Raw genomic sequence first — 25,920 nt, forward strand, 5'->3', positions numbered from 1 at the left:
GCAGTGTCAGAGCACTTTACATCACACTGTCAGGCTCTGCTTTCTGGCTTCTTCGGGGCTGAGTTGCTATGCCTATAACCTCCCCTATGAACGGCCTCAGTGTCTGAAGTATGAAACACAAACAGCCGAGGTAGTCCAACCGGGGAGGGAAAGGAAGGGGACAGCAGGGAGGGAGATCTGCAACGACAAATAAGAACTCGTTTAGAAAACCCCCCCGAAGTTTAACCAACCCACTTTTGTTGCTGGCCCCTTATCGCACAGAACACTTTACAACCCCACACTCGTACCTGTAAAGGAAAATACAATGGTTGTATCTCGAGAAGACACGGCGTGAGGTGGTACCAGGCACTCTTACCCAACTGCGAAATAATCAAACAGAGAGTCACTTCATGAGAATCCTGACTTATGTGGGTGACGTTATATACAGGGAGGACTGACCCACCTACCTAAAACATGTTATAAACATTCCTTAAGGGTGGTGCATAATCCCTCTGAATTAGTACCCCTCTTGTGTCTCCTGAGTAGAAATAAAGGATAAACAACAATTGTGAAAAGAACATCCAAAGTATATATAAGCAATAACGGACTTGATCCTCTGTTAAGTTTCACATGGAAAGTATGTCCTTTGATATATGAGTGTTCAACAACACACCCACATAGCGTAACAAAGTTTATATTCAGCCAAGGTTTTCTCGAGGTCCAGCCTCGTATTACTGGTAAAACTGCCAAGAATTGCACATACGGTGATGTTCTTTCCCCCTCAGCCGAGAGGAAAACACCACCCGTTAACCCGATGCCACTGTCCCTGCGTGGCTCCTTTGGCAGTCTCACAAAGTTCAATAGCGCATCCACTTCCTCCCCTCAGCCGAGAGAAAGAATGGGAAATACCAAACAGCTCCACGCTACCAGCGCGGAATACACAGTTCAGGCACAGCGTGCCTCTAAATACAGGAATTTGCGGACCAAATCCGCTTTCTTACCGCTACCGTCAGCACACAAACCGTCATCCGATCAGTACCAGGAATTATCAGCAATGCCGTGACTGCATGGGCTCCTTTTGATTACGTGTTGCGCACGCTCCGTGCGTTCTTCACGTCACCGCCCATTGCCTATCGGGAATTGTAGTTTCTCAGGTGTTCGATGTGCGAGGAGCGCGGTTTTTCAGACTGTCTGTGATTCATGGGCATACGGGCATTCGAAACCTGACAGTACATCCCCCTCACAAGGGGCGGGCACCGGGTGCAGGACGGTCCGGGCACAAACGGTGAAACCGGGCGACCAACCTGGGTGCATGAACTGCCCCAGCCGGCTCCCAGGAACTTTCCTCCGGGCCATAGCCCTTCCAAGAAATCAGGTAGTGTATGCGTCCCCTCACCCATTTGAAACCCAAGATCGTCTGTACTTCAAATTCTCTTTCCTGCTGTACCCAGATAGGCAGGGGAGCACGGCGTACAGGACAGAGAGAGGGTTTCAAGAGCGACACATGGAACACAGGGTGTATCCGAAAGCAGCCCCTGTGGTTGTTGACGATCCGACTTCATTTGATTGCATGTAGTGCATTCGGATACCCATCGACGAAGGTCTAGCCTGATCGAAGGCCACCAGAACTGCCTTAAAGTCTTCTCGAGGGTTTTTCCATACCCCATGTGTCCTGCGCAGGGGACGGTATGGCACCAGGAAAACACAGTCTTGCGCAACAACACAGTAGGGACAAGGACTTGGGTTCCTTTCATCGGTGCGCCATGTTTCATCCTCCATTCAGGGTGATGTCGCAGCCACGTTCTCCACACACAGGTCTGTATCCCGTTGTTCACTCCTTTCAAAAACTCATGCGAATGGGTTTCGCCTATGACCCTGGAAGGTTGGATAATAGCTCTGTCGGGGGTAGAGGTGTGTAGAGTCGGGTTCTCTTGTCGTGTTAGGGCGTCCGCCTTTCTGTTGAGGGCACCGGGTCTGTAGGTGACTATGAATCGGTACTCCTCGAAGAACAACATCCAACGTAGTTGTCGGGGAGTCAAATGTCTGGCTGCCCGCATAAACTGCAGGTTTCGGTGGTCCGTATATACGGTGACTTGATGTTTCGCCCCCAACAGCCAATGTCTCCATTCCAAGAATGCGTCACGAATGGCTAACAGTTCCTTCTCCGCGATCGTGTAATTGTTCTCTGCAGGACTTAGTTTTCTGGACATATAGGCGATGGGATGCAACTGGCCCGTGGCTTCATCTCTCTGGGACAACACTGCCCCCAAAGCTGCTTCGGAGGCATCGGCTTCTACCGTAAAAGGCAGATCAGGGTTGGCATGAGTGAGCACCGGGGCCGAGGAAAAGGAGTGTTTCAACTGATCAAAGGCTCCTTGAGCTTCAGCACCCCACACAAAAGGCACGTTCTTTCTCGTCAGTCGGGTCAAAGGGGCCACCATGCCCGAGAAACCCTGAATGAAGCGCCTGTAAAAGTTTGCGAACCCTAACAGACTCTGAATGTCTTTGACGTTGTTCGGACTGGGCCATTCTTTTATCGCCAGGATTTTTCATTCTGCCATCACTTGCCCGGAAGGGGTGAGCATCACTCCCAGGAATTCCACCGTTGTTACATGGAACTCACATTTTGTAATCTTACAATATAAGTGATGTTTCTGTAAGGCTCGCAAAACCAACCTAACATGTGCAATGTGTTCTTCTGTGGAGTTTGAATATATGAGTATATCGTCTATATACACCACGACGTGATGATCTAAGTATTCTCGCAGAACTTCGTTCAGAAAGAACTGAAACGCGGCTGGGGCGTTACAAAGCCCAAAGGGCATTACCAGGTATTTATAAAGCCCATACCGCGTCTTGAAGGCCGTCTTCCACTCGTCTCCTTTTCTCATACGTACGAGGTGGTAGGCGCCTCTGAGGTCCAGTTTGGTGTATATGGTTGCTGATCGTACCTGTTCTAGCAGAACAGGGATTAACGGCAGGGGATACAGATTCTTTATAGTAATGGTATTCAACGCCCTGTAATCAATGCAGCACCTTTTTTCACCATTCGCTTTTGGGATGAAGAAAAGCGGCGATGCTGCAGGAGATCTAGAAGGACGGATAAATCCTAGGGCTAGATATTTATCTAGATATGCCCGCAATGTTTCGTTTTTCCGGCACCGTGAGTGCGTATATCCGACCATTGGGGATTTCTGCCCCTGGTACCAGCTCAATTCGGCAATCATATGGTCGATGCGGCGGGAGTACCTCAGCTTCCTTGTCACTGAACACAGTTTCGTATGTTTGGTAACAAGCCGGAAGAGATACATCCTTTTTTGCGGCCGTGGCTATTCTCTGCAGAGCGGCCAACGCTTGAGATGGACGAGATAACCCTTTGCTACAATGTTCAAGACAATACGATGACAGAAACTGGACTGTTTTTGTAGTCCATTGTATCGTAGGTTCGTGCTTCTGCAGCCAGGGAAGCCCCAAGATTATTCCATATTGGGGCGCTTGTATGATGTTGAACGTCATTTTCTCATAATGCGTTCCTCCACATGAAAGTTCGTATTCCTGCGTGTGGTGTGTAATGGGTCCTGCCTCCAATTCTTTCCCATCCACAGCATACACGACTTCCGGGTGTGTTTTGGGGATTAGACGCACCCCCAGCCTCTGGGCTTCCGCAAAGTCCATAAAACACCCCGTGGCTCCGGAGTCTATCATGGCCCGCACGTCTTTCTCCTCGGAATCCATCACCAACACCATCCTTAAAAACAAATGATTCCTTTCCTGATCAACGTCAGGCGTAATGGAAGGGATGACTATTTTGCTTGATGGCTCCCCTTCCCTTGCCTTCAAGCTTTGGAGTTTTCCGGCTCCTTCCCTGTGGCGCCGACAGCAGTTTGGCCGGTTCGGTATCTACTTGGTTTGGGTTTTACTGGGCACTCCCTCAAAAAATGGCCTTTTTTGCCACAATAAAGGCACAATCCGTGTTTACGCCGGTAGTCCTTCTCGCTCATGGTTAGAGAGGCCCTCACGGCTCCTATCTCCATAGACTCCGGTAGAGCGGTTGGTTTCTCTCCCAGGCTCTGGCTTTCGTAGGGTGTAACCGGTCTGTCTTTTATCTTGTGGTCCCCCTTTCTTTCCTCCATCCTGTGGTCCAAGCGTAGAGTCAAGTCTATGAGAACAGCACAGGTACGTGGCTGTGGGTCAATTTGGGCTAAAACGTCTTTTAGTGCCTCGCAAAGACCTTGATAGAATATGGCCGTTTGCTTTGTTTCAGGCCAGTCCGTTTCCGCTACCAGCCGACGAAAGTGGTTCAAGTAGGTTACGGGATCAGAATCTCCTTGCATGAGTTTTAACAGTTCTCGGTCAGCGGTGAACGTTTCCGCCCTTCTGTCGAAGGTCTTTTCGAATTCTGCTCGAAATTCGTCCCACTCGTAAAGAAGGGGGTCGTCTCTTTTAACCACAGGAACTGCCCATTGTGCAGCCTCACCCCCCAAGTATGAAATTAGAAAGGCCACCCTAGCCTGGTTAGTGGAAAACATCTTTGGTTTACACATAAAGTGTAACATCACTTGTGTCATGAACACCTGCACCTTTTTATTGTCCCCGTAAAATCGTTCAGGAGGGGCCAAAGGTATCTGAGAGGGCATTTCCACCACCACTGAGGTGAAGGCGGAGGAACCCCCACCTCCCACTGAAGTAGTACCAGGCATTCTATCCAAACGGGCCCTCAATTGTGCGTTCTCTGCCCTAGAGGCAGCCACCTCCCTATTAGAAGCCGTTAGTTCTACCTGAACCTGCGCTAACGCGGCCAATACATCATCTAAGGTCGTCATGGTATAGGGGTCAACACAGCCAAGAAGCGGATAAAATTCTTGGGCCGATAATTCTTTCAGGCTCTGCTTTCTGGCCTCTTCGGGGCTGTGTTGCTATGCCTATAACCTCCCCTATGAACGGCCTCAGTGTCTGAAGTATGAAACACAAACAGCCGAGGGAGTCCAACCGGGGAGGGAAAGGAAGGAAACAGCAGGGAGGGAGATCTGCAACGACAAATAACAACTCGTTTAGAAAACCCCCCCGAAGTTTAACCAACCCACTTTTGTTGCTGGCCCCTTATCGCACAGAACACTTTACAACCCCACACTCGTACCTGTAAAGGAAAATACAATGGTTGTATCTCGAGAAGACACGGCGTGAGGTGGTACCAGGCACTCTTACCCCACTGCGAAATAATCAAACAGAGAGTCACTTCATGAGAATCCTGACTTATGTGGGTGACGTTATATACAGGGAGGACTGACCACCTACCTAAAACATGTTATAAACATTCCTTAAGGGTGGTGTATAATCCCTCTGAATTAGTACCCCTCTTGTGTCTCCTGAGTAGAAATAAAGGATAAACAACAATTGTGAAAAGAACATCCAAAGTATATATAAGCAATAACGGACTTGATCCTCTGTTAAGTTTCACATGGAAAGTAGGTCCTTTGATATATGAGTGTTCAACAACACACCCACATAGCGTAACAAAGTTTATATTCAGCCAAGGTTTTCTCGAGGTCCAGCTTCGTATTACTGGTAAAACTGCCAAGAATTGCACATACGGTGATGTTCTTTCCCCCTCAGCCGAGAGGAAAACACCACCCGTTAACCCAATGCCACTGTCCCTGCGTGGCTCCTTTGGCAGTCTCACAAAGTTCAATAGCGCATCCACTTCCTCCCCTCAGCCGAGAGAAAGAATGGGAAACACCAAACAGCTCCACGCTACCAGCGCGGAATACACAGTTCAGGCACAGCGTGCCTCTGAATACAGGAATTTGCGGACCAAATCCGCTTTCTTACCGCTACCGTCAGCACACAAACCATCCTCCGATCAGTACCAGGAATTATCGGCAATGCCGTGACTGCATGGGCTCCTTTTGATTACGTGTTGCGCACGCTCTGTGCGTTCTTCACGTCACCGCCCATTGCCTATCGGGAATTGTAGTTTCTCAGGTGTTCGATGTGCGAGGAGCGCGGTTTTTCAGGCTGTCTGTGATTCATGGGCATACGGGAATTCGAAACATGACACAAACGTACATATTAAAGTCGTGGCTTGTGATGCCTTTTCCTATGATATCAATTCCTGTGATGCCAAATGTGATGTTATTCGCCGTGATGTCACGCTGAGATGTCACGCGCCGTGATGTCACTTGCATTCTGCCTTACTAGGTTAGTCCCTCCGCTTCTTTTTTAAGGACTTGTGCCCTGCTTGCACCTACCTTTATATGAGGTTCTAGTACTGAACTGGGAGTCTTTTGGTTAGAAAAATAGGCGTCATCCTCATAGCTGCCAAGGTTTCGGATTGCTTATGTGTGACATGTTCTGAATTTCAGTGCAATTACGAGTGACATTTCAATGACTATGAGTGACACTTTCTCACGAGCAAATTCAAGCAATGACGATGAGGGAAACATAGAAATTACAGCCATTTAAGCAATGAGAATCTCTAAGATCATCTTAAAAGTGCTGCAAAGTACCAGAAATGGAAGAGCTTGACATCAGGGTTTTAAGTGGGATGAAAACAGTGTGCGTTTCTGAAAGGGGCATGCATGGCCCATGTAATTAAACGTATGGCTCACACACCAACTACATTTCTCCAGTGGCAGCAACTTGCAGGAAGTATTACTTCTAAAACAATGTTATTGCCAGCTTATATCACACTCCACAACTGGGGCAGAAATGTGCATGGTGCAATCACAAGAGAATGCCCCGTCTTCAAGAAATGCTTACAAATTTGTGCAGTGTTTCAGTGGTAAAAAGGTTCCCCCTTAACTACTATGGGCTGAAACTCTTCCTATCAAAATGAGAGAATGAACGAAAATGTCCAGTTTACTGGGCTTTAAAGACACTCCTATCTACCATTTGACTCACCTGAGGGCACATTCGGATACCATTGATTGGAATTAAAAAAGACGTGAAGCACTATCCAGGGTAAACATCGAAAAGCAACACATTGTTGTTTATGTCTCAGTGTATGCATCTGAAAGAGTCATTTCAATAAACAATTGCCCAACTTTGGACTGAGAGCGCAACAGACAGCTCGTACCAAAAAGGGTAGTTAGAATGGGGTTTGTCACTCAGTCTAGCGACTGTTAATTGGCTGGTATGAAGGGGAGTAACAATATCACCTCAAGAAAACCATGAGGGCTACGAGAGAAGCGAGAGTGTGTCTGTTACGTTGGTGAAACACAAGATGAGTGTTAAAGAGTCTGTTACACTATGTCAGTGATTGAGAAAGTTACAGGTCTGAGCCAGCCAGTGACATTTTGGGGGGCTTTGCTTAAGGTTGCCTGCTACTACATGAGATCACGGTGCACAATTAAGAATGCATTATTCGTGGAATAAGTTAAAATGCCATTGCTTTTAAATAAACCCCAGAGTCAAACATCGCCTTTCAATTGTGCAAAGTACAGTCCTGGCTAAAATGCATTCATTTCCGATTTTTAAGTAGCAAATTGTAAGCTTTAATTTTCTAAATGGCAGAGTATTTTTCGAAAATAGAAAGCACCACAGGCGGGTGCCGATATACTGTGAAGGTAATGCAGCTTTTCTAACGTAATGGTTAAAAATGGAACCATGGGAAGTGTTTCTTACAGGTGGATCGAGCAATAAACATCCGGGTGGATGTAACTCGGGACATCCAATTCCCATCTCTCTGAAAGGACCTGACCCTCGGCAATGTTCACTGCGGTTGTAAAGTGAGAAATCTCACACGCACTCACTTTAAATGCACATGGCACAGGCAGACGTCACCCCAGTGTTCATGAGAGGTAGTCTGCTATTAATGACAGAGACAATTAAGTAGAATTAGAAATCACACGCACACTTTATATGCACAGCGCTTGCTGCAGCAGCAGTACTAGAGTAATACGTCACTCGCTCTCTTAACATTACATTATGTGATGATTGATTGTGTTAATTTGACTAAGCTGGTTAATTTACAACGTTAGTTCTGACCTTCTTCTGCCCTGGGGAAGCGTGACTCTGTAACTCTGCACCGGTGATGATCAACCCCAGCCTCTCACCGTCGGCCCTCCCGGACTGCCTGCCGGAAATAATCTACCAGCGGGCGGCGTGACCATTTAGCTCCTGGCCTCCCTTGGCCCACATCGCGATCCCAAGTGGGCTGGGCAGTTCTTAGTGTGGTGCGAATAGCAGTGTGCTACGGGGCGAGCACTATGATTTCCCGACTGCCTGCCAACCAGTGTAAGTCCTGCTCGCGCCAACATTTTTAATTACTCCCCGCGCTCTCTGGAAGCAGAGCATCCCAGCGCTACCTCTAAAGATGATGACATGCTGCGCCGCCCGCAAACTATCCAGCCGCATCGAGCGCCCAAAATAAACTGCGCGCGCTTCCACCGTGACGTCCCACCGGGGTGACATCAGCCTGCCAATAAGAGTCGAGCCGCAGCAGTTAGATTCAATCATGATAGATTGTAGCACCTGAAATAAAGCTGCCTGCAGCCTAAGTTTCGCTGAACCCCCAAGCTTGCTGGAGCAGCGCGCATAAGCAACAGGCTAGCTGCACGCTGCCACAGACTCTCAGTTTTACTCAGGCTTGACAGTCACCCAGGCTTGACAGTGACAACCTCAAATACTACACTCAGCTTTTAAATACACTGATTTGCGTGACAATCCTTTCGCATGCGGTAATGCGGTAATGTACCTTAAAATGCGTTAGTGTCACACCGGATGTGTGACACTTGGCAGAGCTGCATCCTCAGAAAAAAAATCACTGCGAAAAAGCTGCATGAGTTACCTCACTCTCTGTGCTCCAGTGACAAAGATTTAATGCAAAGCATACAGTATTAGTCTTCTACTCGCCAGGGCGCATGTCACAAACATAATTGACTCTTATATCTTAAAACTGGTGTTATTTGTTAACAAAATCGATTGTACTTTTTTGATCACAGAAAAAAATGAAAGTCTGTGTTTGACCTGCGTGCTCCTCAAACTATGACCTCAAGTTTACAAACACACCACTGCTGTGGGCGCAAAGCGTACAGGTTTATCGTACAACCCACCATGATGTGACCAGTAAATGTTTTGTAGCATATGTAGTTTTAGGTCACATGCTTGCCATCTGGTGTTGGTTTCGAAATATTGTAATTCTTTTACTTTAGGGGTACATTTTCAGTTTAGAGAATGAAACGTGATCCAAAGACCTAAACCCACATGTACCATCACGCAAGTCCAACGTTTGATTATTATTTTGATGCCATTGGGTTTGGATTGTGTTTCAACAGAAAAGCCATAGTTTACGAGCCACAACTAGATAGTACCAAATATGGACGAATTCTGCAAGGTATCAACCACAGAAACACATTTACTTGATGCATCAACAACAATTGAATTCTACATTTTCACCTTCCACGTCATACGAGAATGACTCCAGGTGGTGTGGGATGGAAATAAAATCATTTCTGTTCGGTGTGGGATGTCATACAAAGTTGGCAAAATCTGATCGCCATTAGGCTTGCAATCTGTGCTTTCCATGAGATCACTCCTAATAAAGCTGTGTGGGTCCTAGATACCTACTTCCAAACTATTTAGTTAAAGATGGAAGTGTTGCAAGGTGGTGATCCCCTTGTAGGGGAAGGCCACTTCATAACCGCATTGAACCTCAAAGATACCTACTTTTACAAATGCTTCTATCTAGCTCATTGCATATACCGTTGTTTTACTGTAAGGGCAAAGAATTATCAATTACAGTTGCATTTTTCTACACAAAATGTGCACCAAAAGGGTTCAACAATTGCCATGCAGCACCAGCAGCTCTTAATTGTCTCCCAGGCGCTCACGTTACCCTTTCTTACATTTTCTGAGTGCAACACTGAATGCAGGGGCGGCCTTAGGCATGTGCAAACTGTGCACCTGCACAGGGCCACCAAACCCCAGGGGCCACCATGCCATTATATATCCTTAATATAATAATCCTCTGAGGATGGATACATATTTGCGTGGCGGCCCCTGGCAGGGATTTGGCGGCCTCCGGCTCTGTTCCACTTCCAATCACCCTGACCCCCCCCCCCCCCCGCCCTCTTCACTGGCCTCCACGCCTGTGTTCCTCCTGGTTCATAATTGGCTTCTTTTTTTCCCTACCCACTGCTGGCCCGCTGGTACCTTCCTGAGCTCCAGGGGGCTCTCCCCCGCACCCGGAACCCCTCTTCAGGGGCCCCCTACCTACGCTCCCTGCCCAGGGCTGCCATGGGCCTAAAGTCGCCCCTGCTGAATGCCCAGTTCGCTCTAAAAATGGAAACAGTACACTAATGTCAAAGACGTTTTCCAGTTTTTAAGATGTCATAGTCTGTGGCAGTAAGAATGGTGCTAAAAATTTTGGGCATGATCGCTTTGAGTTAGTTCCCAATGCATGTGTGCTAGTGTGTCAGTTGCAGAGTAATTGGCAACATATTGGGCACAGGTTTTTTGGGACTGGGACGATTCACGGTTGCTTGCACTGCAAATCAAGTACAAACTGCTATGGTGGAAAACACACATCTCATGATCGAGCAACACTTTGCAGATACCGTGCCACAGATAACCGGTCAAACACCTCCCTTCAGCGATGGTGAGCACCTTGGCCCTACTTCATAGAAGGGGCGGCTGGCATGTCTCGTGGGTGGGGGGGGCAGGCGCTGGGGGGGGGGGGCTTGCTCGCTGGCTGCTTTTGAAACAATAATAATAAAAAAATTAAACTTACCTTGCCGCTGCCGGTTTCCGCGTCTTCGCTCCTGCTCGCCTTTGTTCGACTCCAGGTTGGAATAGGAAGCAGGCAGGCAGGCTCCCACCCTTAAGCCAATCACAACGCTCTAATGGAGCATTGTGATTGGTCTGAGCATTGTGTCACGCCGCTCAGCCAGGGACTGTAGGTGTGGGCATGTTCTCCATGCAGGCTGTAATTCAGCCTGCATGGAGAACAGGAGAGTGTGCATGACTGTTTTGTGCAGCTCGAGAGGGCCGACCAAACAGTCATTGCACACAGGAGTGTCTACCACTCCTCCCCTGCAGCTCCGCCCCACCCCCTCACGCACTGTTGCAGCAGGAGGAATAATAAACTGATAATAATCTTCTGTTTTTATCATTTTATTTTTTTCCGTTCTTTGCTGCTCCTTGCAGTGGGGCGACGTTCCTCCACCTTAGTGGAGGAGGCACCACTTCTTCATGGTTCAAAGCAGATGGATCAGTGCAAAGATCAAAAACTTCTCATCAAAGTGCTGGAATTGAAGGCAGTGTTTCTACCCCAGAAGGCATTCCAGATGCACATGTTGTGCAAAATGTGCTAATAGGCACAGGTAACATGGCAATCATGTATTATGTCAAAGTGTACACCTAAAGTCTCAAACATGTGTATGTGAGCAATATGTGCAGAATTGCCCTGTCTCTCTCGAAACTAACAATAAGTGATATTCACGGAGGAAGACATCCCTTAAGGATAAGAACCCTCACTCACCCAAAGGTGACATGCTTCATCATATGGGTCCTCCTTACCAGTGTGGAAAACCTAGTCAACACTGGGAGCTACTACTTCAGGATTTAAGGAAGGAGCTCAGAGATGTTTTAGTTTGGTAAGGAGCAGGATAGTAATCCCATATGTGAGATGATGGGTGTAGTAAGGTTTGCAGCGCTGTGTGAAAGAATAGAATGTGAATTAAAACTGCCTAGATTGGATCACTGATTTACTTTATTGATGTGTTCTACCTGACAGGATTAAAATGAAACAGCACAGTGGTATGTAGAGAGTCGACACGTGGTATTGGTGCATCCAATAATTATCTTATCACTTAATGATGTGGAGAGGACTAAATTCATATCAGTATATTGGGAGTATCCTAGTCCAAAATCGACATAGATGACTCGTAGACCGCAGCGGTGTTAAGATGAAAAATGCGTGTCATGTGGAACAATGATATTTATGTTCGTGTTTCAAGAGTAGTGTACGTAGGTAGTGACAAGTCACTAAAACCTATTAACTAGGTAATCTCAATATCTCTTCTAAATCTGTAAAGAGATAGAGGGTACAGACCTTCTTCTCATTCTGCACCCCATCACTGCTACCATATGGACTTCCATATCATTTCTCAGCCCAGGTATCTTATTCTATGGCAGACTTTTGTGAGTAATGGATTAGATAGAGACCCAGGGTATTTCATCATTTAGACCCATTGTATCTGTTCTCAGTCTATAGACCCACTGTTGTTCTTTGCGGAATAGAAACCTTGTAGGATCTATCAGATGTGGTGGGATCCAAGGTTTTTCTAAAACCTCCCAATGAAGATCGGTATCTGCATGGCCTTTGTCAAGAAAATGGTTGGTCAACTTAGTTGAACGTTTTCCACATCTAATCGTGCTCTTATGTTCTTGGATACGGATTTTAATTTTTCTAGTGGTCATTCCCACATAGCGAAGCTGGCAGGGCCACCATATCAAGTAAATCAGTTGCTCGCTATTACAGTTAGTATGTTTCTCAATCTTCCATGGGCGAGGGGTACCTATGTCAATTTCTAGAGTTTTGTCGGTTTGGGGACAGACTGTGCAAGTCCTGCAAGGGAAATGACCTACCACAGGAGGCATATTCCATAATGTGGTCTGGGACCCAATGTTCTTGATTCCTTGTGGTCGCCTATGGACCAATTTGTCTCGCAGATTTGCACTCCGTTTGTATGCGAACAGAGGTCGAGGAAGGACATTGTCCGCTAGATTCAAAACTCGCCAATGCTTGTTGATGCTTTTTTTAATGGAGTTAGAGAAACTGGAGAAGGTATTCACAAACGTTATTCTTTGATTTACTTCTTTAGTTGTTCTCTTTTCCAGTAACGATTCTCTGTTATTGTTAGCCGCTCTTTTCTTAGAGTTGCGAATTATTTGGTTAGGATATTTCTTTTCCTTAAGATCTCGTGATAGTACCTTCGCATGTTCTTCGTATTGTTCCAATTCTGTACAGTTACGTCTTATGCGTAAAAACTGCCCAAACGGTAAGTTTTCACGAAGAGCTCGTGGGTGGTAACTTTGAAATGACAGTAAGGAATTACACGAAGTTGGCTTTCTATACAGTTCTGTTATCAATACTCCATTTCTCGGTTTGATCAGCAAATCCAGAAACGGAAGACTTGGGGCCAGATGTAGGTAGCCCTTTACCGGTCGGAAACGGCCGAAAATACCAATTTTCGGCCGTTTGACCGGTAAAGGGCTATGAAGATGTAGGGGCCTTAAAAACGTACATTTTCGGTAATTTTACCGAATCAGTAAAATTACAGAATCAGTAAATTTACAGATTCTGTAAATTTTACCGATTCGGTAAATTTACCATTCGGTAAAAATACCGAAAATGTATTTTGGGATGTAGGTAGCACTTCTAACAGTGCTACAGGGCCTCTAGAATTCGGTATGTACCATGCAATACAATTGCATGGTAAATTACGAATTCTTGTGTACATGCACATCTGTGCATGTACACCTGTGCCATGTGGCACACAGACATGCCCTAAGGACATGTATGTGTGCCACATGGCGCAAACGCCAGTTACAGGGGTGCAACAGGGTGTCAAAGTGACACCCTGTCCCCCTTAGCAATTCGGTATTTATACCGATTCGGTATTTACCGAATCGGTGAATACCGAATCTTACCGATTCGGTAAAAAATACAGAATTTTTACCTACATCTCATTTACAGATTCATAAATACCGAATCGGTAAAATTCGGTATTTATGAATCGGTAAATGAGATTTACCTACATCTGCCCCCTGATCTGGAAAATTCTAGGGTGAACCTAGAAGTCATCCTGATTATTTAACCATTCGTGGAACATTTTCAAGGTTTCTTCATCACCTCGCCAGATGACAAAAATATCATCTATGTACCTTTTCCAGGTACGTAGATGATTGAAGAACGGGTTGCCTGGTGTTAATATTGTCTCTTGTTCAACTTTATGGACATATAAATTGGCCAAGCTGGGAGCACACACGCTGCCCATACAAGTACCTGATATTTGGAGGTACAGCTGGTCCTCGAATTTAAAAAAGTTTTCTTTAAGCACCATCCTTGCGCAAAACATCACAAAGTCAATGGGTGTGATACTTTCCCAGGTTAGATTTTCCAGCATTCCTTTAATAGTGGTCAGTGTCTCTTCTTGTGGAATACGCGTATAGAGAGATTCCACGTCGAAGGACACAAGCCAATCCTTTTCTACATAAACGGTAGCTCTTGGATATCCGTGAGAAGATGTTTGGTATCCTGGATAAAAGTAGGCATCTGCGACACCATAGGACGAAGAAAAACATCTACAAAGCTTGATAGGGGTTCGAGTAGAGAACCGATCCCAGAGACAATCGGTCTGCCTGGTGGTGGTCTAGTGGCTTTATGTATTTTGGGTAATACATAGAAGTAGGGTACTATTGGAGTAGTAGCTACCAAGTATAGTGCCTCGTTATCCGTGATCCATTTCTTGTCTTTTGCCTCTTCCACTTTATTGATGATCTCGTTTTTCAGGCGTGTGGTAGGATCTAGTTGTAACCTTTGGTAAGATTTGGGATCATTTAGTTGTCGTAAACATTCGTCTCTATAGGTCTCTTTATTCAGTAGGTACCACCGCTCCCCCTTTGTCAGCGGGTTTTATTACTATCTCTGAGTTATTGGCCAGGTTTTGTAAAGAGGTCTTCTCAGTTCTAGTGAGGTTCTGGAACTGGCTTGGATTACTACTCGAGATTCTTTCAAAGTCATAGAGCACAGCTTCCTCAAAGGCGATAATGCATGCTGGGACCAAATGTGTAGGTGGATTAAAAGTAGATTTTGGGCGTAATCCAGTATTGGTTATGCTTGTCTCTCCGGGGTCTTTGTCTTTAAAGAATGCATTGAGGCGAATCTTTCTGAAGAAAGACGCCAGTTCTTGGCGTGTCTGAAAGGCATCTCCTTTAAAGGTTGGCACATATCCAAGCCCTTTCTCCAGGACTTGGAGCTCCAGTTAAGTAGGGACATAGGAACTGAGATTTACTATCATTTGTTTGTGCCGCTCATTGTCGCCGTTCCTGGACGTTGAGCCGTCATTGTCGTTGCTACTGGTGAATTCCAACTCACCCTTGTTTTCGGTGCTCTTCTTCTTCCCCTTTGATTGATGGGGCCAAACCCTAAAAAAGGCTGATGTGGCATCATTTGATTATATGGAGGGTTTGGGAAGAATTGTGGCTGTTGTGGATGTCCGGGTGGAAAACCAAATGGTGCAGGCTGCCACCATGGGTTAAATCCTTGCCCATAGAAATTGCCCCTTCTTGGGCCTCTGCCTCTTCCTCGTCGATTGGTTGGTCTGCCAGTTTGACCTCCATAGTTCATATTGTCATCAATACTGGAGTCATCTTCACTCGATGATGTTGAGTAATTTGAACCGTATCTGCCACCTCTCCGATTGACTTGTGGTGGGACGTATTCATCGCTTGTATATGGATATACTTTGTCCATGGCGAACTAATCTAAGTCCTTTTTGAATTTCATGATTTTAGTAGCTAGAATTGAATCCTTAAAATCTGTATTGTTTTTGTTTGTGTCCTCAACTTGTTTTTTGAAAGATTCCTCAGTTTCTTGTCTGATTGTTTTTTGTACACTAAACTCACGATTGCTAATTTGATACTGGCTTCTAATGTTTCAATTTCTATTAGGAGTAGATCCGCTGCCTTTTTTGCAGTTGTGATTATGAGTATTAACCAGTCTCTGGTGCATTTCCATGCAATAAGAGACCAATCACGTAGAAAGGTTTTGTCATCTAAGAAGAGGCGCGGGGCATTTGTTACTATTAATCCTGATGGAGCACAATTAGCCCGAAAATATTCGGTCATTACTAGCCCATGTACCTCTGTTCTGGAATGTGATTTTTTGAGTGTCATAAGTTTAGCCCAATCATCATTAGATTTAGACATCGTGCTGGGACAATGCTCAAGTTCTCATGTGATTTAAGATTTATTATTTTGTTGCTCCTTTCCTTTCTCTCTCGCAACTACCCCCATTTCCTGTTGCTAGTGTTTTATCCATAGATACCTGGGTATGACCTGACAAACTAAAGAAAAGCAGGAATACCGGTGTTGTATAAAACTTTATTACTTATCACACAGTTGCAGCAGCAATAGCACGTTTATATCTGGTCCTGAAGAAAGCCGCTGATACATGAGTTTGATCAACAGGCTGAAACATGTTGACCACTAAGTGACAGTGGTTCTATATCCATACCACTGTGCTGTTTCATTTTAATCCTGTCAGGTAGAACACATCAATAAAGTAAATCAGTGATCCTATCTAGGCAGTTTTAATTCACATTCTATTCTTTCACACAGCGCTGCAAACCTCACTACACCCATCATCTCACATATGGGATTACTATCCTGCTCCTTACCAAACTAAAACATCTCTGAGCTCCTTCCTTAAATCCTGAAGTAGTAGCTCCCAGTGTTGACTAGGTTTTCCACACTGGTAAGGAGGACCCATATGATGAAGCATGTCACCTTCGGGTGAGTGAGGGTTCTTATCCTTAAGGAAGGACTTCCCCCGTGAATATCACTTATTGTTAGTTTCGAGAGAGACAGGGCAATTCTGCACATATTGCTCACATACACATGTTTGCGACTATAGTTGTACACTTTGGTATTTAGTCTGTATGAGGGAACGTACACCCACAGGTCTATAAGCTTTTCCCTTTTTGACCCCCAATCTACGGTAGTGTTATAAATCATGTATTATGTTCTGTCTCTGATTACACAAGAAATGTTGCATCTATCTCCTTGCAGAACACCTTCCAGGGACAGACAATAGCTTTGCAGATCTACTCAGACATATACATGAAATCTAAATAACAAGCTTCTCAACTCCTACTTCCAGAATTGGGGCACACCATACATAGATCTGTTCTCCACCATCAAAAAGATAAAGGGTCATGCTTGCGCTGGCATGGGCAACAGCTTGTTACAGGTAAGTAACATTTTCCTTTTTATAACATCAGCCATTGCTGATAGAATCTTTTAACTCACAACTAGTATGATATAAGATGTTTATAGGACAAGAATCATAGCACCTAATAGTAATGTTGTATCAATATCACATGGGATGCTGCAAAGAGCTCCTATCAGTTTTCAGCAGTGTTAGATTTATCATCTTTTGTCACATCCGGCATGCCGTGGAGAGTCTATTTATGCAAACAATGCATAATAATAAATGTCTTTCATAGTTGATATTCATGTTTTGTCTAGTCTCTGACATATATTCCTTCCTGTCGGGAGAGAAGGAAAGAGACGGAAACCAAGATTGTGAACGAAGGAGGCTGAGAGTTGTAGTGAGAGACAAAGAGCAAACCACAAAGGGGTACTGACATAGAAGGTTCAAGTTTGTGTGTATGTGTGTGTAATACAGTAGTTACTGTCTAAAGTAGGCAAGTGTATCCCATGACAACGTTGACAGCACCCATGAAACAACTGTAGAAGATGTGAAATCTTAGGTGCCTTGATTTACCATGATGAATGTTATGCTCATGGGACTTGGAACTTCTCATGACGATGTTTACTAAAGAAATAATTTGTCGTGGTCCAGTTCACACAGAGTACTGAGGCACAGTGTATTTCATAGCTATTGATTATTTTGAAGAGCTGCACTAATAGTAGTTCTTTCTTGTGTTGTTTCCTTGTAGAAGCCGTCTGGCCCAGTTACTGTGTCAAACCCTGTGAGTATTTTTATTTCTATAACCAGTATCTTTGTTACTTTGGCTGCTAATAAATCTGCATTTAAAGCTGGTGAGCTGTGACGCAACATGGGAGTCGCCTTCCTTTCCTTTACACTCAAAGAGGTGTAGTTAGGGTATCTCTCTACTTAAAAGAGAGAGTATCATGCCTTACAATGTCTCGGAAATTAGGAAATCTACCTCTCACTAAAAGATATGTAGGTTTAGGTACTGCTTAGGTGTCATATTTTGTTTTCCTAGCCATCCACCAGGCGCCTGTCTAGCTCTGCAGACCTCCTCAGCAAGACCTAAGCCTCTTCTCCCAATCCCTCATAATCTTCTCATCTCAACAACCTCAGGCGTTTCAACTGCTCAGCTGTGTTCTCCCCAACTTTCTCTGCTATGCCGTCCTTGCGTCAAATGCAATCTCTCCTCATGTTCTCTAACAAGTCACCCTCAGCTCCTCAGTACATTTTTTTCCACAGACTGCACAATGTTTGTCATTGATTCCTCACAGCTTCCTCTTCAATTCGTGCTCAACTACCATGCCCTGTCTGAGAGGTATGTCTTTCCTCCAATAAAAACACACCTACCTTCCTCTTCTCTGACATCCTTAATTGATTATAAGTACACATTCAGACGTCTTGAAGTTCTCTGGTTTTCTGTAGGCAATACAAAAAGCCCTAAATATATTACACTTCAATCCAACCCCACACCCCAAAAAGCAGATGTGTAATACCTCTGGGCCAGAAAGAGTGAAATGAACAAAGAGACAAACAATCGGGAGTTATACAAAAATGCTGATGTATTCTATTCTAGCTACTGTTCAGATAGTTAGTGATTATAAATGCAGTACATCTGTAGCATGAAAACATTGTGTACTGCAGGTTATATTTGACCTTATACATCATAAGGGTCGTTTGGACTGGTGCAAGGTGCTCACTTTAATTAGTGGACAGCATATACCAGACCAACATTTCACATCAACATTATATAAAAGAAGAATCTGATAGATAGAGGGATGTGAGGATGTAAAGTTCTGAGGTAGATACTATTTGTTCAAGCATCTTGCTACTAAAAGTGGGTGTATGGTACAAAAAGACACCACAACAGCAATATGTGTTTGGTGCAAGTCCGAGCACTGGTGTGTGACATTGTGAATTCAAGTTAAGTGCTACATGTTATGAGACCGAGCAGAAAAAATATTAATGTATAGTACTCTCTGCTAATATTCTGACAATGTAAGGAGTTATAATTTCCACCTTGCTATACAATAGTTGTAGTGCACCAGTTGAAAACTATTATCTCTGCAAGCTAATCGTTATTGTACAATCATAAGACAAAACGCGAAATGTCACTGTGCAATCTTTCTTCCTCACTTTGCCTGAAGAACCTATAACTAGATGAACAAAGTGGAAGAAAGTATTTGGTCACTATGCACTAGTATGTGGAATTTCATTGAGTGCAGAAAGGAAAATGTCTCCATTGTTGCACTATTTTATGTTATGTTATGTTAAATGGATATTTGTAAAGCGCGCAGCTACTCAATTGAGTGTCCCGGCGCTTAGGAGTGATGAAGGGCAAGATGATTCGGTTGGGCTTAATAAATATGAAATATGTATAAAGAAAATGGATTTATATTATCTGCTAAAATAAACACAATATTGGAAAGGTACCATTTTGGTAGAAGAGTGCAAAGGTATGGAGAACATTAACATCCTCATGCAAGTTTGGAACTAAGGTGGAAGAAAGAATCAGAAATCAATTTATTTTAAGATGTCTCTGTGCCGATGCAGACACTGGAGGACCAATATTTTTGGTCTTTGCAACTGCCTGATTCTAAAAGTGAACCTAAGAAACTCTATAAGCTAGAGCTGGTTGCACTCCATGATCTGTCATGATCTGTTGGAGCTTAACTATGCACTTTTAACTATGGTTAAAGAAGATGCACACAGTACTTAATCTCTTGGTTGGTTTCTCCAGCCATTAGAATGGATGTTTATATTTTTTTTACTGTCCCTTCTTTATAAGCTTTCTATCACAATACTGGACAACTATATTTGAGAGGGTCTCTTTGGTTGGTATATTTGTTCAGGCAAAAAGCCCAAAGTTGTGTTATCTATGCTAACCTTACCAAAGAAATGTGGGGAACGGGTTGCTAGTCGGCATGTGATACTCTATTTGAAGACCACCCAACTTTGGGTCTTAATTCCTTTAAAAAGGGAACCTTTAGAAGAGAATTGGTGTATCTAGAAAATTGTTTGTGAACTCCCTCTAGTTGGTAGTAAGGTGCGTTGAACTTGCACTAGTGAGTACAACTCCAGTTTTATGAACATTGAGGTTAAGCAGGAAGTCCTGTTATTATTTGTCTACCTAGGTAGAAGGGATTCCTAACATTCTCCAAAGGAAGGACAGATTAAACTAGGAATGGGCTCTTTTTTAAGAAGGATCTGGCTGCCCATTAAATGTGAATCTGGCTGCCCATTAAAGGTGAAAGTGCCTTATTTTGCTGCTGCATCGCACTCTTATCAGTTGTTTCCCAGGCAGGGGGCTCCATGCAAATAGAGACGAATGGGAGAAAGACTTTGCCCATGACTTAGAGTATGGTAGTTGAGTTACATTTTCACAAACGTTAACTATCGATGCCTTATTACAAGTGCATTGTATGCAATGGGACTTGTAATATCACATATGGGATATCTGGCTTGCTTGTGACAGACTAGCCGTCCGGCTAACTCTAAATCGCCAGATATCATGTCGAACCTGTGATAGCAAGTGGGTCTGTATCCTCCCCACTGGCAGGAATATGTTTGGGCTCCTTCGCTGGTGGCACTACATCTCAAATTTGAAAATATTCAACACAGCCCTGGGGTGATACTGGAAGGGATACGGTCTGAATGGTAGGTACAGGAATACATGATCGGCATGCCCCCACGTTTGTCACCTTTGGGCCAATGTCCTTGAGCTGATTATGAATATTGTAGATATTATCATACCCAAAGATTGTGTTATTGTGGTATTTAGGTTCCCCAACAACATAGATGGAAAGTGTCAAAATTTCAGGTATGCCCCATACTATGCGGGTTGGTGCTGCTCACGTTGAAAAACTGAGATTGTATCAAGAAAGAGAGATTGACTACATAAGGTTCTGAATAGACTTGTTCCTAAAAAGTGAATAGTGGCAGTGAAAATAATTTAGATTTGATATTGACATCGTCTTCTGAGCAAACGTTCTAATCTGATATTTATGGTACACTGTTTAGGTCAAATGTGTCTTCTCATTCCCCTGACCAAATATGACATAGCATAACTGATAATCGAGGGCCACCTGTCACTTCTGAAGCTTTGGAGATTCTTTTTTAATTCAAAACCACTTTATTCGATTTAGTTAAAAATCATAAAAGCATTCTACAATCACATCACAAAAAGGGCAATACAAATTCATGAACAAATACAAAAATCATCAATCAATAGTATTTGCATATACATAAAGAGACATGATATGAGGAAACGTCGATAATAATTAATTTATATACATTATAAAAATACATCATAAAAAGAGTAATACTCGATAAAATAGACATTTAAATGTAAACAACATCCATTTCAGTCTTTTTCACAAAACACTAATATTTGCATTTTTAAGTCTTTTCCTCCTGATCCTAACCGCAGCAACAAGGTAATTGGCCACGCTAAACATGGCCAACGCAGAGTCCAATAATTGGAGATACAGGAGAGCAGGTTTTGCCTGGTAAAAAGCTTCATCCTTCAATAATGGAACCAGGTATTTCTGTCTGGGCTCAGTGAAAAAAATACAAAACAGCATGAAGTGCATATTATTTTGTGTAGAAAAACTATCACAATTACAGACAGGGGCATCCTCCTCCTTAAACCAACCTTGACTATCACACAAAACTGTGTAAATCTGGTTAAACCGGAGTTTAACCAGAAGCCACCTATGAAAGGGGATAGTGACGATAGTAAGGTACGGTTGTATAGTAAGGCGGGTAATGGTAAGGTAGTGGGCTCTGACCGTGGGCTTGAGTAGTTGGCGTTCCTCCCTCTCCACATTTTTCAAGTTTATAAAGTTGGCCTTCACCCAATCTAGATCAGATTTCTTTAGACCCTGAGGGTCCAGAAAAATATCAGGACGTCCCAGGTCCAGAGAGCACTTTTGTATATATGAAAGCCAAATAATGTTTTTATAATGATCTAGTTTTAAACAGTCCGCCAGTATTTTATGATTTAGACCCAGGTTTTCATTGGTCCAAAGCCTTATCCATAACAAGATAGGGGCCATAAAAAGGGTGTCAGATATATACCCAAGCCCCACTTCCTGGTGAACTGAGAACGTGGCTGTAGAATGGGGAAGCCCTAAGGTGGAACGCAGGAACTTATTTTCTTCCCTTTGAACTGGTTCACTATTTACATAGCCCCACAAACCCGAGCCGTACCTGGCTATTGCCACTGATTTTGCCCTGTATAGGTTAAGTAAGGCACCTGTTGGCTTCCCGCCCAGTCTCCTGGCAAAACTTAGAATAGCAGTGGCCGAGCTTCTGACCGCTTTAGTTTTAGCTACAATTTGCGGAGCCCAGCTCCCCTTGGTGTCAAAGATTACACCCAGGTAAGTGAAAATTTTAACATTAGTGAGCACGTCACCATTGCAGTAAAACTGTTTGGAGTTGTTTTTACCCGCCCCAAAAGCCATGACGTGTGATTTGGAGTTGTTTATCACTAAGTCTAATGATAACATAAAATCATTAAAAGCATTTAAAAGTTTTTGCAAACCTATGGGGGTCCGAGCTATTAAAGCTGCGTCGTCCGCGTACAGGAGAACCGGAATACGAGTTTCCCCTGCACGCGGAGTATCCAAGGTAGCATTTAAAAGAGTTTCCTCAAGTGAATTTATATACAAAGTGAACAGCATGGGAGCAAGAATGCAGCCCTGCCGCACGCCCCTACTGGATTTGAACCAAGCGGTACGATTACCTTCTTGGTCCATTCTAATTGAAGCTTTTAAATCTTTATGTAGTTCTGCCAAAAAATATACAAGGGGAGGATCAAGACCCAACTTTAACAACATGGTCCACAGCCGAGCTCTATTCACCAAATCAAAAGCTGTGGACAGGTCCATAAAAGCAACAAAAATTGACCCTTTTTTAACAGTTGTATATTTCGAAATTAATAGATGAAGATTTAAGCATTGGTCCTCAGTCCCTCTCCCGGCACGGAACCCATATTGGGCATCTACTAGAATATTATTGTCTATGGACCAGGTGTTAATTCTAGCAAGCAGGACTTTGCCCAAAATCTTCATTGAGGAATCCAATAACGAAATTGGTCGAAAACACTTGGGGTCGCTTCTTAGACCCTTTTTAAAAATAGGCACTATAATAGCACATGACCATGTTTTTGGCAAACCCCCCTCATACACACAATTAAAAACATTAGCTAAAATCTCAGCCCACATCCCAGAGTTAAGTTTGTATAGGTCCAAAGGTACCCCATCCGGGCCCGGGGCTTTATTCGCAGCTGAGCCTAAAATTGACAGCTCTACTTCTGATTTGGTAAAATCTAATTTAGTGGGAGACGATGGGGAGTAAGGTATTTTAAACGCCTCGGCAATTTCATTAGAGCCATATATATTAGAAAAATGGTTAATCCAGTCAGCTTCAGAGATGTTAATTTCAAGATCCATATTGTTAGTGTGGGAGAGCAAAGGATTATTAATTATAGCCCAAAATTTGGAGCTATGTTTAAGGGTCATGGGGTCCATCAAAGAGTCCCATGCTTCATCTTTGATGGCTTTTTTCCGAAGTTTGACTGTCAAAGCATATTGTCTTCTTAGATATGCCACCAAAGTCCTATCTCTAGGGGATTGTTTAAGACCCTTCAGCAAAGCTGAGTGTGCCTGTGAGCAAGAGTGGTCAAACCATCTACACACTGGTGCAGAACCCCTCCCTGGTTTAACTCTAAGCTCTTTTTCTACTCTAGCACAAATAGCTTCAAAGGCACTCACGACTTCCCCTCCCCTCATCTCTCTATTCCTGCATTTCCCAATTTCGACTCCCATTTCTTGCACAATAAGACCATGAAAATCCTCTGGACAGACTTTACACCATTTAAGGCGTCTACCCTGATCTTTGCTCCTCACGTCCCTTATAGAGGTAGCCCTTAATACTCCTTTATGCAAACCAGAAAGAGCATCCAAAACCAATAACACAGGGTTGTGGTCACTAAACCCACTTACAATTGCGTTATAAAACAATACATAACGAAGGAGCCCTGAAGACATAAAAAAGTAGTCGATAATCGATTCACTGCCCCTTGCGTTGTACGTGACCACTCGATTTATTGTGTCTGAGAACCCTGGTTCATATAGGTCATTTGATGATAACAAGTTTTCCATTGCCGCACCCTTAGGGCTATGTTCAAAGTGTGGCGGTGAAGTATAATCAGGACCGTTATCATCAATAATCTGGCATTGGGACTCACACAAATGAACATTAAAATCACCCATCATTATACACTGAACAAAAGTGGTTTGTTTTGACATATATTTAGTTAAAAAGTCCGATAAACCATCTAAAACAAAATTTGGGGGCCCCCCCTGCATAGAATTATAACAGTTTATTAATACAATCTTATTCTTATCAGCCAAACAAATTTCCACCAGCTGAAAGTAATGAGAAGAACTAGGGATTTCTCTAACATTACCTGCAATTTTAACTGAAACAAGGAATAGCAAACCCCCTCTGTCCCTACCCGATGTGGAGCTCTGGGCATCAACAAAAAAAGAAATGTATCCTTCTACCCAGAAGCCTTTATCTTTCGTCCAAGTTTCTTGGAAGGCAACTATATCATAGTTCTTCACTGATTGTAACCAGATTATGTCATCTTGTTTTGCCCGTAGGCCCGCAATGTTCCATGATAATAACCGTATGTGCCCTCCACCCAACTGTAATGGGTCGTTTATAACAGTTTCAACTCTGGCATCAAGAAGGGTCACATCAGTATTGCCTGGGAGTTGGCGAGTCAGGTTTTCCTGTTCAGGTGCAGGTTCTAGTCATTCAATGTCTATTCTATCAGCTAATGCCGAAAACATGTTTGACAAAGGTAGATCATTAGAGGGTGTATTCCTTACATCATTTACTACACCATTACCTTTGATTGACTTAGTCATCCAGACATTAGTAGGCATAGGTGAAATAAGATTATCCTTTGCCCAAGTATTGTCAGTAAACTGTAACTTATTGTTCTCATTAACAACTGGCCTGTAAATTCGGGGATAAAAAAAGCCAAGAGTCATCGCCCGGACCCCTTTACTTACATGATCCAGAGGGGAGTCATCCCAGAAAAGTCGACTAGCGACATTCTTGGATTTGAAATTTACAATGACACAGTCTCCAGATACCTCTTTCTTGCTTCTACCCACCCAATTTACCCGTCTACTTGTTACAATATTGTCTGCGATGTTACTTTCTCCCGTGCAATTGGCATTACACAATTTTTTGACGTGCCTAAGCAGGGTCTCATGTTGTTCTACCACCCCGTCTTCAAGTTTAGGCACATTAACCAAAATTGCGACAAAGGGTGTAGCATCCGGAGGTAAATTTATTGGAGGTACCCTTTTTTCCACAGCCCCCCACTGGCCTCTAGGCCCTGTGGAGCGACTTACACTGTGGCCGGCCTCTGTCGTGGGGATATATATTCCATTATCTACCTTCCCTTTTTGTGGCACAGGTTTAACAATAGGTAAAAGAGGGATATTAACTAGCCTAGTTATGGGTGGGTCACAAACTTTAGGGGCAGAGACCTGCACAACTGGAGAACATGGAGCCGAAGGCATAGGAAAGGCAGGTGCCCGGGTATTAAGAACATCATTGATACGATCACATTTTGCCATAAGGTTTTTAACACAATCCTTCAAAGTTTCAGTAATGTCCGAGGCAATCTGAATTAAAGCAGTCTCAAGTCTATCTGTGAACAGTTTTTCCAATAAGGCCATAATGCCTTCCTCCGTCAGAAGGGTTGACTGAACAGAGCCAGTCATAGTTAACGCAGAGCATCCAACATCCCCGGGGTTCATAGGGAAGTTAGGTATCACAGTTTCAGGTAAAGCCGGGCATGGAAGAACTGTGGCAGATAGTGGCAAAGTAGGTCTACACGCCTCAATGATGACCCGAGGCTCCAATGGTATACAGTTTATAGCAGAGGAGTTGGA

General features: G+C 43.8%; 1 protein-coding gene across 2 annotated transcripts in view; it reads left to right on the forward strand.

Annotated features, from left to right (window-relative positions):
• LOC144781885 (galectin-4-like) overlaps window positions 1–25,920 on the forward strand; it is a 297,786-nt gene that overhangs the window by 258,433 nt on the left and 13,433 nt on the right. For both annotated transcript variants that reach the window (XM_078660936.1, XM_078660937.1), the window contains exon 8: window positions 17,667–17,699. In XM_078660936.1, coding sequence (XP_078517062.1) covers window positions 17,667–17,699 — 33 coding nt within the window. The remainder of the gene's footprint in view (window positions 1–17,666; window positions 17,700–25,920) is intronic.

Source organism: Lissotriton helveticus, chromosome 9 (assembly GCF_964261635.1).
Source record: "Lissotriton helveticus chromosome 9, aLisHel1.1, whole genome shotgun sequence".
Lineage (NCBI taxonomy): Eukaryota > Metazoa > Chordata > Amphibia > Caudata > Salamandridae > Lissotriton > Lissotriton helveticus.